At 44.2% G+C, this 21647-nt stretch overlaps 1 protein-coding gene across 1 annotated transcript in view; it reads right to left on the bottom strand.

The window, feature by feature from the left end:
• Positions 1-10938, bottom strand: part of LOC122919319 (keratin, type I cytoskeletal 18-like) — a 45265-nt gene extending 34327 nt beyond the window's left edge. Inside the window, exon 1 of the mRNA XM_044268274.1 lies at positions 10920-10938. Within this exon, the coding sequence (XP_044124209.1) occupies positions 10920-10922 (3 nt within the window). The 5' untranslated portion in view covers positions 10923-10938. The remainder of the gene's footprint in view (positions 1-10919) is intronic.
• Positions 10939-21647: the final 10709 nt, after the last annotated feature.

The raw sequence follows: 21647 nt of genomic DNA, 5'->3' as shown, positions 1-21647 counted from the left end.
CGGTCCGTTCATTCATCGGGTGATCGGCGGCACATTTAGATGGGTGGATTGTAGGGAACGAATGTTCACAGGAATGTTCGTCCCGACAATCGGGCACGGTTGCCAACCCTCCAGAAATTTCTGGATAGTCTGTAAAAATAGGTGACTTTTTTCCTGTGTACGTGATTTTTTTTGAGGCCGAATGCACACGGCCGTTGTTCACAGCCGTGAGCGGTCCATGGAACCGCGGCCTTGATTCCTGCTGAGTGCAGGAGCGCATGGCGTCATTGGTTGCTATGACGCCGTGCGCTCCCTGCTGCCGCCGCAGTACAGTAATACACTGGTATAGATCATACCAGTGTATAAATTACTGTACTGTGGCGGCAGCAGGGAGCGCACGGCGTCATAGCAACCAATGACGCCATGCGCTCCTGCACTCAGCAGGAATCAAGGCCGCGGTTCCACGGACCGCTCACGGCCGTGAACAACGGCCGTGTGCATTCGGCCTGAGGCTGGTGCTACTTGACTAGATTATTTTGGACGTAATTACCATAATTTTACAGCTCACAGTAAATGCTGGGAATGAGTTCTTATCCGTACACTGAGGTAGAACTGGCTTAGTTACCCATAGCAACCAATCAGATTCCTCCTTTCATTTTCCAAAGGAGCTGTGAGTAATGAAAGGTGGAACCAGTTCTATTTTAGACCAGTTTGATGAATTACTCCTATAATCTTTATCATCCATTATGGTTTTCCAATTTGTTCATATAAAATGTTGGCGGTAATTTTGGGATAAACTGTCCAGAAAAAAGAAAGATTCTGGTTGGCAACTTTGCAATCAGGATGTGTAAACCCACTATTCAGTTACTTTCACACTGGCAGGCTGTTCCAGCAGCAGGCATGCTCAACCTGCGGCACTCCAGCTGTTGTAAAACTACAACTCCCACAATGCCGTAAGCGGATAGCTGCAGGCTTACTGGGAGTTGTAGTTTTACAACAGCTGGAGGGCCGCAGGTTGAGCATGCCTGCAGCAGAGGATCAGCCTGCCAGATTTCTCCAGATCCAGCGTAGCTGGATTCCGCTGTTCACCACCAGAACCCATGTACTATAATGGGAACTGGCGGGGATCTGGCTGCTCCCTGCCATAAATGCCAGGATTCGTCTGGACAAAAACTGTTGCATGCAGCGTTTTTTGTCTGTCCGAATCCTGGAATTTATGTTAGGGCGTGGCCGGATTACGGTTGTATCCCATTGTAGTAACTGGGCTCTATAACTAATGCCACCCTTTAGTACATTCTAAAATAACAAATGATATGCAAAGTAATTACTGGAGACATCACAGACAATGTAAGGTCCCCGTAAAGGGTTGTCACACTTCAGCAAATAGCATTTATCATGTAGAGAAAGTTAACACAAGCCACTTACTAATGTATTGTTGTTATCCATATTGCCTCCTTTGCTGGCTGGATTCATTTTTCCATCACATTACATATGGCTTGTTTCCATGGTTATGACCACCCTGCAGTCCACCAGCGGTGGTCATGCATGCACATTACAGGAAAAAGCGCCAACCTCTTTGGTGTCCAGGAGCTTTGGAACGCACATGGGCTGGTGCTTTTTTCCTATAGTGTGCAGGCACGACCACCACTGATGGATTGCACGGTGGTCGTAAACATGGAAACAAGCAGTGTATAATGGGATGGAAAAATGAATTCAGCCAGCAAAGGAGGCAATATGGATAATAAGAATACATTAGTAAGTGGCTTGTCATGAGGTCTGAAACATGTAGATTTATACTTGCATTACGGATTTTAACGCTGGAATAAAGGTCATTCTTAATTTCACCTGAATTGAGCTGGATACTCTTTTTTCAAATTAGTAAGTGGCTTGTATTAACTTTCTCTACATGATAAATGCCATTTGCTAAAGTGAGAAAATGTCTTTAAAATGTCAGTGACGTGTCAAGAAATCCTTTTGGGACATTGTAAGGTCCCATTTTATACGTCCGTCCTCCTGAACAGACATTGTGTAATATTAAAACAAAAACGTACAGTATATATTATCAGGTGGGAAATGTGAGGCGCCCTCTGGTAAACTACAGGTATGAGCTTTCCCATGCATGGCTTGGCTTGGCTTACTCTTGACATACAGACAATGGCCATTGTAATACCCTACACCCTACACTGCATATTTCTATAGTAATCTGTTTGTACCCCAAGGGCACCCACCTGTTTGTAGCGTCAAGCGTAACTGTATATTTCAACTGTGACTTCACCTGCAAACATTTACGTATCTCCCATGCTACTGTATATTGCTTTCCGTGTATTACCTCACTACAGCCAATACAATAGAGAGAAAGACAAGGAAGGACCCTCCGATGGAAAGATGAACATACTCTATTCTACCTACAGAGAAACCTCATGGCTATGCAGAATGGTCTTTTAGAGGGGTGGTGCTTCTGAAAGAAGAGGGACAAAATATTATTGTCATAATTGGCTCATAGGGGGTTAAAAACAAAAAAAGAAGCCGTACTCACCTAACTGACCCCCCTCCGATGCCATTTGCTTAGCGGTCCTGGCTGCTCTCCACTTCCTGGGGCGGGAACAGCATGCAGGATATGCCAATCACTGGCCTTGGCGGTGCCCCACCTTAGCCAGTGATTGGCTGAGCAGGACTTTTCCTGCATGCTGAAACGGGATCAGGAAATGCAGAGCAGTGGGGACCAGTAACCATGTGAATGGTGGTGGAGGGTTTTAGTGAGATTGAGTATGGATTTATTTTATATTTAACCCACTGTGAGCCATATAGAAAAAAAATTTATAGCGCTGGACAACCCCTTGGAATATTAAAACTATTAACTGGGAGCAGTCTAACTCTACGGCTCTGATTTGTACGTAGAACCAGGCTTGGACTGGCCCAAAGAGGAACATGTGAATCCCCTGGTGGGCCCCTGAGTATAGCGGGCCCCTAGTCTCCCACTCACTTCTCAAGTGGCAGATGGCACAGTAGACTGACCTATAGATAGGCTGGCTGAGATGCTATACAGTTCCTATGTTCATATAAAAAACTGGGTAGTGTGGGCAGGTAGTATATGCATGTACCTCTACAGTGGCCCCCAGTATGAATATGAATACCCCAGTCAGACGCTGCGTAGGACTGCTATAATGGTGCATGAGCCCTGGACTGTACGGCCATAGGCCTTCAAATTGTGCCATGCTCTACCAAATGTCATATGTCTGAAGGTATAGGTGACAGCTGACAGACAAGTATGGGCCCCTTTTTGAATTAATTACCCTGGGCCCTTGGCTACAGTACCAGCCTTATGTATTAGAGTGTTATAGTCAATATGAACAGTCTCGATGTTTCTCATTATGTAACTAGGGATATAGAGAGCCCATGAAGTATTTCAATAAATGTCACCGCAGGTGGTCACTTGTGACATGGCTGAAATGGGCAGTGTGACAGTAATAAGCCTGCAGGATATGGGTTATAATAAAAGATTAGATCTTAAGTCAGGCAAATATAGTGTATGTGAGAAAGCATTTCAATTCAAGGTGGTCGTTGCACTGATTATCGACTGAAAGCTGTCTATGGATAAACCAAGGACGTGAAAAATAACAATCGGGCCCCACAGTAAAACTTGAATGGTCTGGTCCAGGATGATTGGTTTCCCTAATGCATATGGATAACACATTACATGGATAATGATGTAATAACAGTGGGATGATGCAGTGATGTCAAAGTAAAGAGAGAAAAAGCACAGTGATATCTCACTACAGAGATATGAAGACAATGATGTCACAGTACTGAGGAAATGAGCACAGTGATGTCATAGTGCAGAGATAATAACAGGGATGTCACAATACAGGAGACTCGTGTACACAATGATGTCACAGTACAGGGATAATGAACAAAGTGATGTCACAAAACATAGATAATATACACAGTGATGTCACAGTACTGAGGCAATGAACACAGTGATGTCACGGTACTGAGGCAATGAACACAGTGATGTCACAGTACTGAGGCAATGAACACAATGATGTCACAGTACTGAGGCAATGAACACAGTGATGTCACAGTACTGAGACAATGAACACAGTGATGTCACAGTACTGAGGCAATGAACACAGTGATGTCACAGTACTGAGGCAATGAACACAGTGATGTCACAGTACTGAGACAATGAACATAGTGATGTCACAGTACTGAGGCAATGAACACAGTGATGTCACAGTACTGACACAATGAACATAGTGATGTCACAGTACTGAGGCAATGAACACAGTGATGTCACAGTACTGACACAATGAACATAGTGATGTCACAGTACTGAGGCAATGAACACAGTGATGTCACAGTACTGACACAATGAACATAGTGATGTCACAGTACTGAGGCAATGAACACAGTGATGTCACAGTACTGAGGCAATGAACACTGTGATGTCACAGTACTGAGGCAATGAACACTGTGATGTCACAGTACTGAGGCAATGAACACAGTGATGTCACAGTACTGAGACAATGAACACAGTGATGTCACAGTACTGAGGCAATGAACACAGTGATGTCACAGTACTGAGACAATTAACAGAGATGGCACAGTACTGAGACAATGAACATAGTGATGTCACAGTACTGAGGCAATGAACACAGTGATGTCACAGTACTGAGGCAATGAACATAGTGATGTCACAGTACTGAGACAATGAACATAGTGATGTCACAGTACTGAGGCAATGAACACAGTGATGTCACAGTACTGAGGCAATGAACACAGTGATGTCACAGTACTGAGACAATGAACACAGTGATGTCACAGTACTGAGACAATGAACACAGTGATGGCACAGTACTGAGACAATGAACATAGTGATGTCACAGTACTGAGACAATGAACACAGTGATGTCACAGTACTGAGACAATGAACATAGTGATGTCACAGTACTGAGGCAATGAACACAGTGATGTCACAGTACTGAGGCAATGAACACAGTGATGTCACAGTACTGAGGCAATGAACACAGTGATGTCACAGTACTGAGGCAATGAACACAGTGATGTCACAGTACTGAGACAATGAACACAGTGATGTCACAGTACTGAGACAATGAACACAGTGATGTCACAGTACTGAGGCAATGAACACAGTGATGTCACAGTACTGAGGCAATGAACACAGTGATGTCACAGTACTGAGACAATGAACACAGTGATGTCACAGTACTGAGGCAATGAACACAGTGATGTCACAGTACTGAGGCAATGAACACAGTGATGTCACAGTACTGAGGCAATGAACACAGTGATGTCACAGTACTCAGGCAATGAACAGTGATGTCACAGTACTGAGGCAATGAACACAGTGATGTCACAGTACTGAGGCAATGAACACAGTGATGTCACAGTACTGAAGCAATGAACACAGTGATGTCACAGTACTGAGACAATGAACACAGTGATGGCACAGTACTGAAGCAATGAACACAGTGATGGCACAGTACTGAGACAATGAACACAGTGATGTCACAGTACTGAGGCAATGAACACAGTGATGTCACAGTACTGAGACAATGAACACAGTGATGGCACAGTACTGAGGCAATGAACACAGTGATGGCACAGTACTGAGGCAATGAACACAGTGATGTCACAGTACTGAGGCAATGAACACAGTGATGTCACAGTACTGAGGCAATGAACATAGTGATGTCACAGTACTGAAGCAATGAACACAGTGATGTCACAGTACTGAGGCAATGAACACAGTGATGTCACAGTACTGAGGCAATGAACATAGTGATGTCACAGTACTGAGGCAATGAACACAGTGATGTCACAGTACTGAAGCAATGAACACAGTGATGTCACAGTACTGAGGCAATGAACACAGTGATGTCACAGTACTGAGACAATGAACACAGTGATGTCACAGTACTGAGGCAATGAACATAGTGATGTCACAGTACTGAGGCAATGAACATAGTGATGTCACAGTACTGAGGCAATGAACACAGTGATGTCACAGTACTGAGGCAATGAACACAGTAATGTCACAGTACTGAGGCAATGAACATAGTGATGTCACAGTACTGAGGCAATGAACACAGTGATGTCACAGTACTGAGGCAATGAACACAGTGATGCTACAGAAAAGGGTTTATGCACACAGTGATGTCACAGTACAGATGAATGATTTAATAATAGTGTGATAATGCACACAGTGATGTAATTATAGTAGGAGAAGGCTACTTTCACACAAGCGTTTCTATTTTCCGGTATTGAGATCCGTCATAGGATCTCAATACTAGAAAAAAAACACTTCCGTTTTGTTCATTGTCAATGGGGACAAAACGTAACTGAAAAGAACTGAGTACTCCAAAATGCATTCCGTTCCATTTCGTTGCGTTTTAATACCGGTTTGCTTTCCGTCATGGGATGTTGAGAAAGATGGATCCGTCACGACCCACAACGCAAGTCAATGGGGATGGATCCGTTTTCTCAATGTTAGCAATGTTGCTGTGTTGGCAATGTTAAAGATAATACAACCGGATCTGTTCATAACGGACGCAGATGGTTGTATTATCAGTAACGGAAGCGTTTTTTGCTGAGCCTTGCCGGATCCAGCAAAAACGCTAGTGTGAAAGTAGCCTAATGCACACAGTCATGTCAACCAACAGTTCACCAGTAATTTTTTTTAATCATCAAGCACTGCTTCCAAGGCCCCTATTGGTAGTACAGGGATAATGAACAGAGTGATCTCACAGTACAGAGATAATCTAATGGAATTATACAAAAAGCAATGCAGGTGAAATGCACACAGTGATGTCACCGTGCACACAGGTGTACGGGCCGTTGTTTTGTGTTCCGTATACGGAACCATTTATTTCAATGGTTCCGCAAAAAAAACGGAATGTACTCCGTATGCAATCCGTTTCCGTATTTCCGTTTTCCATTATTCCATTCCGTTGAAAGATAGAACATGTCCTATTATTGCCCGCAAATCATGTTCCGTGGCTCCATTCAAGTCAATGGGTCCGCAACAAAAAACGTTCCGTTCTTTCTGGGCCATCTATTGTAAATGTTATGCCCAGCCCAGTTTTTTCTATGTAATTACTGTATACTGTACATGGCATACGGAAAAACAGAACGGAAAAACGGAACAGAAACGGAAACACAACGGAAAAAAACCGGAAAAACGGATCCGTGAAAAACGGACCGCAAAACACTGAAAAAGCCATACGTTTGTGTGAACTAGGCATTAGGCCAAAAAATGGAATGTACTCTGTATGCATTCCGTTTCCGTATTTCTGTTTTTCCGTTCCGTTCAAAGATAGAACATGTCCTATTATTGCCCGCAAATCACGTTCCGTGGCTCCATTTAAGTCAATGGGTCCGCAAAAAAAAAAACGGAACACATACGGAATGTACTCCGTATGTCTTCCGTATCTGTTCCATTTTTGCGGAACCATCTATTGAAAATTGTATGTCCAGCCCAATTTTTTCTATCTAATTACTGTATACTGTATATGGCATACGGAAAAACTGAACAAAATAAAGAAACTGAAAAATGGAATGGAACCGGAAACACTACTGAAACAAAAAACGGAAAAACTGATGCGTTAAAAACGACCCGTAAAGCTCTGAAAAAGCCATTCGGTCGTGTGAACAAGCCCTTAGTTGGAGGAACCCGGAGTACCCAGAGAAACCCAGACAAACATGGGTGGCACATACAAACTCCATGCAGATGTTGTCCTTGATCAGGTTTGAACTAGCGCTGCAAGTTACCAGTATTAACCACTGAGCCACCAAATTTAGAATAGGGAGACCTAACATTTTCTATGCCACTCTACATCTCCCCACTAACTGCACCTTTTGAGTGGAGATGGCCCCCTCAGTTGTTGGGCCCCTATAGTAACTGTTATGTGTGTTACCCTGGTAGTTATGCCTATTGGGATAAACCAGCATCATCTTATCTCTTTATGCTACTTATTGTGATCCACATTAAGAAGGACATGTCAGCAGGAGCAACCCTATTAAATCAGGCACACTGTCAGACAGTGTTGATCCTGCCGATTAAGATGATCCCTGAATGGTGGAAATCAACTGCTTCTTTCCAGGGAAAACTGACCTTAATTCCATATGCAAAATAGGGCTTCAGTGCAACAAGGGATGGACCCTAGCCCCCCAGTGCACCCGAGCTCTTCTGCTTTCCTAGGTTTGCCACGGCCCCTTTCCGCACTTCAGAACAGTGAAGCACTGACTGGCATATGGAATGATGCGACTATTTTCTACATCCAGGTATTGTTTTAATCAGTAGGGTCAACCCTAACAGACAGTTACCTGGCTTAATGGGGTTGATCCTGCTAAGAGGTAATTTTTAAATATATGAACTATTTTACATTGTGTTCTATATTTGATACCTAATTTGTGCTTCTCATTATTTAACCCTATGCCTCACAGTGGTGACAAAAATCACAATTTGAGATTTATTGCCTGCGTCCAATAAATCTCAATGGGAGGCAGCAGTGAGGATTGTGGAGCGGCAGCTTATAGCCAATAACGGACATGTCCCTTCTTGGTGTGGCTGCAGCTATAAGCTGCTGCTCCGCAATACTCAGCGCTGCCTCCCCTTGAGATGTACGGGAGGCAGGAAGGACTCGGCTGGCGGTGGCTTTTCGGTGGAATTTCAGCATGGCTGTCCCTGTCAAAATTCCGCTGTTGTGTGAAGGTCCCCTAAAGGAGTTTCCTTCTACTGTTTCTTACTGCCATCGGGCTGAATTTTAACAGATACTAAATCACAAACCTAGTATTTTATTAGTTTCGCAAGATTTATTAAAACTATAAAATCCCTTTAAATGATGGCACTTGTGGCGCCTCGCCAGTTAGCCCTTTTGTCTTGCAGCTCTGGATCCCGGGTCCGAATCCCATCAAGGACAATATCTGCATAGAGTTTATATGTTCTCCCCATGTTTGTGTGGATTTCTTTCTACAAAAATATACTAAGCTACATCTTTAGGCTTCATGCACCCGACCATATGTATTTTGCAGTCCGCCAAAAATACGGATGCTGTCCATGTGCATTCCGTATTTTGCCGAATGGAACAGCTGGCCCCAAATAGAACAGAGCTATCCTTGTCTGTGATGCGGACAATTATAGCAGTGTTTCCCAACCAGTGTGCTTCCAGCTGTTGCAAAACTACAACTCCCAGCATGCCCGGACAGCATTGGGCTGTGCGGGCATGCAGGGAGTTGTAGTTTTGTAACAGCTGGAGGCACACTGGTTGGGAAACACTGAATTGTAGGACATGTTTTATCTTTTTGTGGAACAGTCATGCGGACATACGGAAACGGAATGCACATGGAGTAACTTAGTTTTTTCCCCGGACCCATTGAAATGAATGGTTCCGTATACGATCTGCAAAAATAAACAGAACAGACACATTCGTGTGCTTGAGGACTTCTGGACGGAGACTGATGTGAGTGATGACAGTCTCTACGGCACATGTTGGTGCTATACAAACAACGTGAAATAATAAAGTAAAATACGGAACGGTTATAAGAAGCTTCTACTGAAATGGAAAAAGCTGCCTTTTATCGGAAGGACACGGCGATACCATTTCGATGCAATTGGAAAAAAACGACAAAAAGGTCATGTAATAATATAAATGTAATACAATCAAACAAATGAAGTAAAGCTTCTTAATGTTCTAGGAACCTCTGAATCTGGACTCTAATCCATGTCATAGATAGAAATGAGAGACAATCAACTTAATACAAGGGGTTTAGAAAAGTAACCAATTCTGTATAATCTACGTAGATATCAGTGATAACGCAGCAGGGCAGGCATCGGGTATTGTAGACAACATAACCAGGAAAGTCTACTGTACCTTTCTCCAGACAGATCCTTGGAGAGCTCTGAGCACGGCTGTTGTGTCCTGAGCTCTTTATATACAGACGGGGCTGGGGGGGGGGGGGGGGGGCATCACACCCAAACGGGGAAGGGTTTATTGAGGTCATTTACAGCTACCTGCAACATGTTTCTCAGTGTAGTCTTTATTTGGCAACTGTAAGTAACAACCACCCTGCACCGTAATAATAATGATATATACTGTCTATAAATATATAGAATATAAAGTCTATAACAACATTTCTATAGGTAGCGATGATAAAAAGAGATAATAAACATCAGCCTATATCACATACTAGGAGTGCTGTACACACCCTTGTGAGCACAGGAGAAGATAACTAAAAATGCAGATATGTACATAAAAAGAGACGGCAATATACAGGGAGCAGGATGTATTTACAGCCCGTGCCGCCCTGCACTATGCTGCGCCACAGGGAAGCATATCTATATACAGTCCCCACCCTTGATTGCCCTTGGGATGCTTGTCTAAGAAATTAAAACCTAAGGATCCAGATTAGGAGAATTCTTGAGGAATATAAATGATTCCCTGGTTTTGTTTGGTGTTTCTAAGACAACTTTAAGGCTATTGTCACCCAAGACTTTATTGGTTCTCACAAAACCTTTGCGGCTTGTTGCTGTGGAGGACAATACACTGCATTCAGTATTGTGACTTATATATTTATAGCTACCATATATAAAATACGGGTTTTGTCTTTCTATTCATTGTAATAATCTCCTATATAAGGGGTTACATAGTAACATAGTACATAAGGCCGAAAAAAGACATTTGTCCATCTAGTTCGGCCTGTCATCCTGTGAGTTGATCCAGAGGAAGGCAAAAAAAAAAAACTGAAGTAGAAGCCAATTTTCCCCACTTTAGGGGAATAAAAAATTCCTTCCCGACTACAATCAGGCAATCGGAATAACTCCCTGGATCAACGACCCCTCTCTAGTAGCTATAGCCTGTAATATTATTACGCTCCAGAAATACATCCAGGCCCCTCTTGAATTCCTTTATTGTACTCACCATCACCACCTCCTCAGGCAGAGAGTTCTATACGTTTTGTCTTCAGGAATACAAGGAGATCAGAAACTGAACCTGTGAAAAAGAAAAACTACCTATCACGGCAGTGGTAAGGAACCACTGTGTTAAGTAAACAGATTTGAGTTTGGGTAGTCCCCTGGTATTCACCCTTCCTGGGATTTGTGTCCCCACCCATGCCTTCATTGAACTTGATGGACTTGTGTCTTTTTTTCAACCGTATTAACTATGTAACCCTTATACAGGTATCTGGACTTTGCTGCAGGGGAATCACCAGTCTGTTACCTCCTGGAATAGTCTCTATGTGATTGTGCAGGGTACAGAAGGGTCAGGAAAAATCGTAGACAGGGATAGGCCGAGATCAGGGTGGCAGAGTGTGTGCAACGAGGGTCAGGGCAGGCAGTGTAGAATCAAAACGGAGGTCAGGCACCGGTCATAAAACAGTAAATAGGCATAAAGTTGGCACATGGGCAGACAAGAGAATACAACGCACCTTTTCAGGAACTAAAGAACAAGCTAAAGAACCTATTACCAGGGCCGGTTCTAGGTGAAATGGGGCCCTGGGGCGAAAAACAATAAGGTCCCCCCCCATATGACACTTGCTGACTTAAACGCGCCCCCCCCCCATCACTACAGAAATACAGCGCCACATACCTCTTACATCCAGTGACGTCTCCTTTGATGTAGATGTTCTCTGTCCTCGTCTTCTCCTTTCAGACCTTCAGACCAGACCACCATTTTGTCGCCATTTTCCCTCTCTGCAGTTTGACAACAACAAAAAAATATTTGTTTACTACTTTTCCATCATCCTCCCATCTTCTGGACAAATCATCCTACTACCCCAATACTGTGCCACTGTGCTCCCCAATACTATACTGCAGAAACAGATAATACTAGTACCACACAGAGCCCCCCAAATAAAATACCCCTTCTTTGTGGCCTCAGTAGAAGCCCCCATAGTGCCCCATAATAATGTGCCAGTAACAAGTGCCTCTCTTCCACCCCCCATGTGCCAGTAACAGGTGCCTCTCTTCCACCCCCCATGTGCAAGTAACAAGTGCCTCTCCATTCCCCCCATGTGCCAGTAACAAGTGCCTCTCCATGCCCCCATGTGCCAGTAACAAGTGCTAAATCCCCCATGTGCCAGTAACAAGTGCCAAACCCCCCCATGTGCCAGTATCAAGTGCCAGCCCCCCACATGTGCCAGTATCAATTGCCAACCCCCCCCCATGTGCCAGTATCAAGTGCCAACCCCCCCATGTGCCAGTATCAAGTTCCAAACCCCCCCATGTGGCAGTAACAGATAGTCCGGTATAAAAAAATAAAAAAAACACTTATACTTACCTCCATCATGCCTGGATGGTGTCCATTTTCCTAGTTTCCATTCCTGGCCTCGTGTATTCCTGTGTACCTGGTCCCTGGTGAGGATAACACCCTGATGCTTCATTCTTTTATGACATTTTCTGTAAGAGAATCATTTTTAATTCAGCACAAAATTAAAATCAGAGCCTTTCTTATTCTTCCTTTCCTGAAAATGAACATCATGTGTACAGTAGTGGTGACTATTGCTCACTTTCCATACCCTTTGTCTAGGAATTGCCTGTACAAAGGGTTCGATATTACAGAATGCAGAATAACACTTTCTGGATAAAAATAGCGCCTCAAGTGCACTATGGGAGGCAGGGGTTGCCTGGTTTATAAAAGCCATTTTCAGATACCCTATTAGGGAGTCAATGGAGAAGGTCCCATGTATACAGTCCTCCATTACAGAATGTCTTTCACATTGGAGGAGCTGGTATGTCTGTGCATTACAAGGACAGACCTTTGGTTGAGCTTTATAATGCTATTTCCTTATGGTGGGGAAACTGTAATTAGTTGGGTTTTCTCAGAGATTAGAACTGATTGCTATGGGTCCCAGCATCAGGATACTCTTATTTTTAGGGGCCTTGTCTTACATAAAGAGATAATCCTAAGTGTGCTGCAAGAACTGAAGAGAACGTTGTAGTCTCACTATAGAAGAAGCTATGGCCTGTCTGATATTTCCCCCGTATCAGCCACTGCAAGGTAAACATAGTATTACATGGTGGCCATTACAGTGCAGCTCAATGTTATTCCTGTCATGCCGCACCACACTCATCTAGAACATTTAGGGGGTCATGTATTAAAACCGGTGTTGAGGCGCCGGCCTCTACGTAACTTCGGCGCATCCAGTGCCAGCTCTAAATATAAGACGGTTTCCTTGCAGTCTTACATATGCCATTTTCTACATCTAAATCTGGTGTACAAAATGATAAATGAGACAGCCCTTCCCCGCCCACGCCACACCCAGAATTTTAGACCTGGCGTGACCGCGGAAAAGTCACAGATTACAGAATATAGGTGTATTTTCAGTACCCAAGGTAGATTGGCCAGAACATACTCATAACCCTACCAAAAAGTGGTACCCCTCCCCCATTTATCAGACATTTATATCTGTCTATCCAATAGATAAAAATCATTTATAGGGGGAAAAAAACTAAAAGATTGTAAATCCGCAACACATTCTCTAGAAATATTATTTTTTTTATATGTAAATTATGCATTATCCCCTATTTAATAATGACTCTGTATTGAATAACTATATAGTTACCATAGTGTTAGAGTATTAAGTAGTGTTGGTCGAGCACCAAAGTGCTCGGGTGCTCTGGCCGGACACATCGGGATGCTCGGGTGCTCTACTGAGCACCCGAGCACAATGGAAGTCAATCGGAGAACCCGAGCATTAAACCAGGCACCCCCTGCTCTCAAGAGGGGAGGGTGTCTGGTTCATAGGTAAAGGTCAGAAATTTATAGAAATACCACTGAAATGGTTCGGGAACAGCATGGGGAGGATGTCTGGATGCATCTTGGACTCCCAGGTCGCTGCTGGGAACAACGTTGTCCGAGTAGTACGCCACAATTATACGCACCAAACCGAAGATAAAATCTATTTTAGAGGAAAAATTGTTAGGAATCATTCTTTCCTGTGTATTTACTTGTATATAAAGTGCAAGTGCTGCCAAAAAATACAAGGAAGAGGCACTCCGATACAACCTGTATGGAGTGCCTCATTCACATTGTGGTACAATTGTTCAGGTAGTGGGACTCCTACACTCATAAAGCCTATGCACTAAGTGAAAGGGCTTCCAAAAATTACAAGGAACCGGCACTCCAATACACCCTTCATTACACATAAAGGAGGGCATCATACACACTATTATGATTGATGGCTTGCTGGTGACCCTCAAAAACATTAGGAGCAAGGGCCTGCTGCCGAGCTGACCATCTAAAAAATGTTGTGGGCAAGGGCCTGCTGCTGACCTGACCATCTAAAAAGGTTTGTGGGTGTGGGCCTGCTGCCGAGCTGACCATCTAAAACATTATGGGTGAGGGCCTGCTGCCGAGCTGACCATCTAAAAAAATTTTGTGGGTGAGGGCCTGCTGCCGAGCTGACCATCTAAAAAATGTTGTGGACGAGGGCCTGCTGCCGAGCTGACCTTCTAAAAATTTTGGGGTGAGTGTCTGCTGCTGAGCTGACCCTCTAAAACATTATGGTTCAGGGCCTGCTAGTGACCCTTAAAAACATTATGGGTGAGGGCCTGCTGGTGACCCTCTAAAACATTATGGATGAGGGCCCGCTGATGAGCTGACTCTGGCCAATGCCACCTCCACAGCAGATAGTCCATGTACATAACACGTGTTGAAAATATATCACAAAATGGCAGTATGCATAAGATGGTGGTTCAACTGTTCAATCTTGTCATTCAACATAAAATGGTGGATATATTTCTCTCTTGAGTATCTGTACTCTCACTTGAGGTTATTTAAGCACTTTATGATCTCTTTGAGAGGTGTATTTGAGGTCTAACCAATAGTTCTACTTGCTAAATTTGGTCACAATTTGCAGGATGCAGTTAGCAGTAACTATTTGCAGATTGGTATGGTTGTATGACATTTGGATTGCAATATGGAATTTGAATGGTTGCAATTGTGAACTTTGTAGTTTGCAGTTGAATTTGAAGTTTGCAATTGGTGGAACTGTAAGTAAACACAAATATAACTGGTTCAGTGTACAGTTCTAAACACTATATTAACAATAGGAACATTATATAACTGTTTTAAATACCTATTTTGGCGTCTCTGCTTCCATAAAACACAGCTCTTAGTCGAGTGAATGTCTGTTCAGCTTCTCTCTCTGGTGAATAATGAATCCAGCAGCTCCTGCTAGGGGAATTTCCCACACAAGCTGTGTGTGAGGCTGGTTGTGATTGGTCTAGACTCCTGCCCAGCAACAACAGTTTAACTCATATGCTTTCTGTTGTTTCTGCTGTGTCATTGAGCTCATCTCACATCCATATAATGAATCTTATAGGCATATTATCTTTTCTGCTTCTGTAAACACAATATAAAACAGTTATATGACATCCAAACATGAAGTCACTGTAAAAACCTCTGCCCTTGTCTTTAACACACAAACATACAAACTGTATTAAGGTTATTGGCATGTCTAGCTGTATGAACAGACAAGCTATATTAGCAACCTAGGACAGGTCTTAGCTGGCCAGCTACACTGACCCTCTAAAATATTAGGAGCGAGGGCAGCCTAATAAGCATGTTGATATGATGGAGGAGTAGGAGGAGGAGAAAAGGGAGATTGAACCATATACTCTTTTTAGTGGTGTAAGGGGTGCATGGGAATACAGTGTATTCAATACACCATAAAATCCACATTTAGAGTGCCTTTATGTTCAGCCGCTTTCCTCTGGTGGAGTAGAGAAGTTAGGGGCAATCCAGGCCTTGTTCATTTTTATAAGAGTCAACCGGACAGCATTTTCAGTTGACAGGCGGATGCGCTTATCAGTTATTATGCCCCCAGCAGCACTAAATACCCGCTCTGACAAAACGCTGGCGGCAGGGCAGGCCAGCACCTCCAAGGCGTAGAGCGCCAGTTCGTGCCATGTGTCCAGATTGGACACCCAATAGTTTTAGGGCACACAGGGATCACTGAGGACACTGACACGGTCTGCTATGTACTCCTTCACCATATTCCAAAATGTTTACCTCCTTGTGACACTAGGCCGCATATCAGGTTGAGGGTGCTGGCAGGGTTTCATAAAACTGTTCCAGGCCTTGGAGAGTGTTGCCCTGCCTCTGTTGAAACTGCTGTATGTTCCCCTGGTCTCCCCTCCTCATTTGGCCAAGAAACTATGTACTCTGCAGCCAGCGTTGTCAGCTGGAAATTTTTGGAGCAATTTTTCCACCAGGACCTTCAGGACCTTCTGGTATTGCACCATTTTGCCCGTCCTCTCCACCACAAGAATGAGAGATGAGAAGTTTTCTTTGTAGCGGGGGTCGAGAAGGGAGAACAACCAGTAATCGGTGTTGGCCAAAATATGTACAACGCGAGGGTCACGGGAAAGGCAGCCTAACATAACGTCAGTCATGTGTGCCAGAGTCCCAACAGACAAGACTTCGCTGTCCTCATCAGGAGGATGACTCTCATCCTCCTCATCCTCTTCTACCGATCCACACTGAACAGATGGAATAAAACTTCCATGGGTACTACCCTCTGTAGCGGAGGCAACCGTTTCCTGCTCCACCTCTTCCAATTCGCGCTGAGAAGACTAACTGAGGGTGGTCTGGCTATCACCCTGTGTACTATCTTCCCCTATTTCCACCTCTTCCACATGCAAAGCGTCCGCCTTAATTGTGAGCAGCGAGCGTTTGAGTAGACACAGAAGTTAGATGGTTACACTGATAATAGCATTATTGGCTCTCACCATCTGTGTTGATTCCTCAAAGTTGCGTAAAACCTCACAGAGGTCAGACATCAATGCCCACTCATCACTTGTGAAGAGCGGAAGCTGACTGGAAAGGCGACGACCATGTTGCAGCTGGTATTCCACTACTACCCTCTGCTGTTCACAAAGCCTGGCCAACATGTGGAACGTGGAGTTCCAGCGCGTGCTCACGTTTCAAAACAGTCAGTGAGCTGGCAATTGCAAGCGCTGCTGCAGCATTGCCAGACAGGCGGAAGCTGTCGATGACTTTCAGAAATGGGCACACACGCAGCGCACTTTCACCAGTAGCTCAGGCAAATTGGGGTAGGTTTTGAGAAACCGCTGAACCACTGGATTGAACACGTGGGCTAGGCATGGTATGTGTGTGAGCTTGCCAAGCTCCAAAGCCGCAACCAAGTTACGGCCATTATCAGACACAACCATGCCTGGTTCTAGGTTGAGTGGCGAGAGCCACAGCTCAGTCTGGTCCCTTATCCCCTGCCATAGCTCTGCGGCAGTGTGCTGTTTGTCACCTAAGAAGATCAGTTTAAGCATGGCCTGTTGGCGCTTTCCCACTGCAGTGCTACACTGCTTCCAGCTACTGACTGATGTCTGACTGGTGCTGCAATATAATACTTCAGAGGTGGAAGTGGAGGTGGAGGCGGTGGATGAGAAGGGGGGGCTGCAGCCACTAACGTAGGTGGTGGCAGAAACCCTGATGGAAGTAGGGCCCGGAATCCTTGGCGTTGGTAGCACCTGTGCCATCCCAGGGTACGACTCGCTTGCGGCCTCCACAACATTCACCCAGTGTGCCGTCAGGGAAATGTAGCGTCCCTGGCCAAAAGCACTTGTCCAGGTGTTAGTCGTTAAATGGAGCTTCTCAATAACTGCGTTGGTCAGGGCACGGGTGATGTTACCGGACACATGCTGGTGTAAGGCTGGGACTGCACACCGTGAAATATATTGGCGGCTGGGGACAGAGTACCACGGGGCAGCCGCCGCCATCAGGCTGTGGAAAGCCTCAGTGTCTACAAGTCTAAATTGCAACATTTCCAGGGCCAGCAATTTGGAAAGGTGCGCATTTAGTATAGCACTGTCTGTGGGTGGGTGGCTGGGTATTTGCGCTTTCGTTCAAAGGCCTGGGTATAGACATCTGTACGCTGCGCTGGGACACAGAAGTGAATGTGCTAGCTTATGGTGCTTGCGAAGGTCCAGGTGCATGGCGGGAGGCATCCGGGCCTGCGTCTTGGACAGGGGATTGGCCAGCACGTAACACAAAGGAAGAGGAGGCAGTGGTGTGACCCGCAGACACTGGTTGTGGACCCAGGCGTTCAGCCCACCTATTAGGGTGCTTTGATGCCATGTGGCGGATCATGCTAGTGGTGGTGAGGTTGCTAGTGTTCACGCCTGTTCATTTTGGTACGGCACAGGTTGCAAATGACAATTCTTTTATTGTCCGCACTTTCCTCAAAAAAGCGCCACACTGCGGAAGACCTACCCCTTGGCAAGGGAGATTGCCACAAGCAGGTGCTACGGGAAATAGTTGCGGGCCTGTTTGGTGTGGCCCGCCTTCTTCCTTTTGCCACCCCGCTGCCTCTTCCAGCCTGTTGCGGTGCTGCTGATCCCTCCCCATGTTACAGGAGGTATAGCGCAAGTAATGTCGCTGTCACCAGTGCCTAATAAAAAATTACACTGAATGAATGTCGATGATATTTAGGATGTGTACACGTTAAACAGGAGGTATAGTCCAAGTAATGTCGCTGTCACCACCACCTAATAAAAAAATTACACTAAATGAATGTCACTGATATTTAAGATGTGCACACATTGAACAGGAGGTATAGCGCAAGTAATGTTGCTGTCACCACTGCCTAATAAAAAAATTACACTGAATGAATGTCACTGATATTTAGGATGCGCACACGTTAAACAGGAGGTATAGCGAAAGTTATGTCGCTGTCACCAAAGGCTAATAAAAAATTACACTGAATTAATGTCACTGATATTTAGGATGGGCACACGTTATACTGGAGATGTAGCGCAAGTAATATAACTATATAGAAATTAGGGTATGAATTGTGTTCTTTTTAATGGTATTTTGTGATGTCATTTTATTGATGTGCGGGAGGGTTTTTAGGTGGGGCGGGATTGTATTAGGGTTTTAAACAGCTGTGTTTGGAGCATGCTAGACGCCCCTGACAAAGCTTAATTGCAAAATCCGGGTCGGGCAGCGTGGAGATCTTTTCTCTTTTACCTTTGTGATATGCCTGTTACAAGTGGAGACTTGTGAGTATAATAAACCATTTTATCTGAAACGGACGAGGCAGTGCTTCACAATCTTGCGAACCGCTTGGTATCCTACAGGTTGCGTGGATTGGGGGAGTGAGTTCTGGTGGATTTAAGCCCTTGTTCCAATGTCCAGGTTATCAGAAAGGAGCCTATGGTGTAAAGAGGAATCGGATGAGAGAAGTTAGGCAGCGTGGTCCCATACAAGACTTACAGCTCTAGAACTGAATAGACTATTTCTGTTTCAGGGATTTGAGCGGGGATTGTTCATCTCTTTTATTACTTTCTGCTTGACAGAACAGCATGTAAACTATGCACTTTTATGTGACCAGTGTGACCTCTTCAGCTGGTGCTTCCCAGTAGGTCTGAATTGCTGGACTGGTAGGATGGAGGCAAATGAAGGGCAATATTGGGACACTGTAGCCACAGTTTCCTACATCTAGGAGTTAGAATCAATTAGGGTCTTTTTGTAGCTTTTTTTTTGCTATGGTTTTGCCTCTTCATATAGCAATCTTTCCAATGCTTGGATCAACAACGATCAGCAAGCGATAGTATATTCTAGCCATATGCATCACTTGTAACAACTGGAATACCCCCTTAGGGTCCATTCACACGTTCGTTGTTTCTTTCCTGATCTGTTCCGTTTTTTGCGGAACAGATCTGGACCAGATCTGGACCCATTCATTTTCAATGGGTCCTGAAAAAAATCGGACAGCACAATGTCTGATTTTTTTTCAGGACCCATTGAAAATGAATGGGTCCAGATCTGGTCCAGATCTGTCTTGCAAAAAACGGAACAGATCAGGAAAGAAACAACGGACGTGTGAATGGATATAATTTTTTTCCCCCTAAAACTTGCTTAGCTTATGTATATATTGCTGACCATCAGATTTACAGTGCTATATTTTTTTTTACATAACTCGGACAACCCCTTTAAGTTTTTGGGGGGCATTTTATATCTTAAATGCACTTATGTGAATTAATTAATAGTAATTTGGACTTAAAATTTGGTTAAAAACCCATAACATAAAAAAATACCAAAAATAAATGTATAAATTTGAAGACAATTTTGCATTTTGTGGCAAATCATGACGTCTAGGAGTCTTTTCAATATTTTATTTGTTTTCAGCACACCAAAATACATGGAAATTAGATGAAAATAATCAAACAGCTTTTTAGTCGCAGACCTGTGATTTGAATGAATGACAATAACTACAGATTCAGGATAACAAAGTACCTTTTTCATGACTGTCGTATGAGCGGCGGCCATTTTGTCTGAAGCGGAAGCAGCAGCTCATGCAATGTATGAGCTGATCTCCAGCCTGATATTACTTCTGTATCACTGTACTGTGAAGGTGACTACTGGTGACTGCTTTCTCATGTGTTCTGCTATTTCCATGTGAAAATCCATGTCACTGAGCAAACAAGAGAACCTGCCGTGGAGGCTGATGAGTCATTTCAAACAAGACCACATTTTCGAGATGTTTGCTGTTCATACGCTAATTTGCATTCATATATGTTATAATTGACCACAGCTTCTATATTGAGAACACAAGCATTGAGACCCAAAGAAGTGGAGTAACTATGATGACCGTATTTAGGTGCTTCGAAGTCAATTCATTCAAAAACTTTGGCGTTAATACTGTTTCTATACAGCATTAAAACTTTGTCTCACCCGAAGTCGAGCGAGACTTTGGTGAATGACTATGGTATTCCTATCTGCGTTTTTAAAAACCGAAGTGGGCTTTGGTACAGGCTGTTACCTCGGTACCAAAGCCCACTTCAGATTCCCATTTTAAAATGCTTTTAAATATGCAGATACGAATACCGTAGTGATTCGCTGAAGACTTGCGCAACTTCACACAAGATGAAGTTTGGCTCCACTGAGCCAATACATTTTAATGCTGTAAGAATCAAAGTTTTTGAATGAATTGACTTCAGATCTATGATCCTAAGCTCGATTCGCTCAAGCCTAAAGTATTCAAGTGCTTGTTTAAAAGGCACGATGCTGAATGGGGGATGAATTATCATTATTACAATTGTTCACCCCCCCCCATTCACTTTGCATATTGTTCACAGCACATCTCCTATTTAAAATGGGTCACGTCTGTGCTGCAAATTTTGGTTCCCAAATGAAACATGCAATCACCTGACAAACATTTTGCTCATTTGTCGGATGACTGCCGACATCTTTTACATGAGCCAATTATTGCCAAATGAGCAAACATCTGAATGTTCGCTTCTGAAAGTTCCCCTTGGCCTATGTGAAAGGACCATTAAAAACCACTCCTTTGTTCAGGCAAGAGTCTTACCTGAACAAAGAAGTGAAGCGAAGCTGGCTTGGCGATCAGCTTAGCTTTTATTACCTGGAGAACAGATGCCCAGCCAAATGGCCAAAAGTATATGGAAACCCCTCTTCATACCCAAGAGTCAGAGCCGGCGCCACCCATAAGCAGAGTAGGCCACCGCGTGGAACGCTACTCTTGCTGGGGGCGCCGGCGCTCTGGAGTCTGGCCGCCAGTGGCATTTGCGAGGTGGGTGCACCGGGTGACAACAGTCTGATGGGGTGTCACCCGCCGGACCCAAGTTCCCAACACCACTAGCACCCACCCCCTTGTAGTTGTGTCAC

This window comes from Bufo gargarizans, chromosome 9 (assembly GCF_014858855.1).
Source record: "Bufo gargarizans isolate SCDJY-AF-19 chromosome 9, ASM1485885v1, whole genome shotgun sequence".
NCBI lineage: Eukaryota > Metazoa > Chordata > Amphibia > Anura > Bufonidae > Bufo > Bufo gargarizans.
This window is presented reverse-complemented; position numbering and strand designations above follow the sequence as displayed.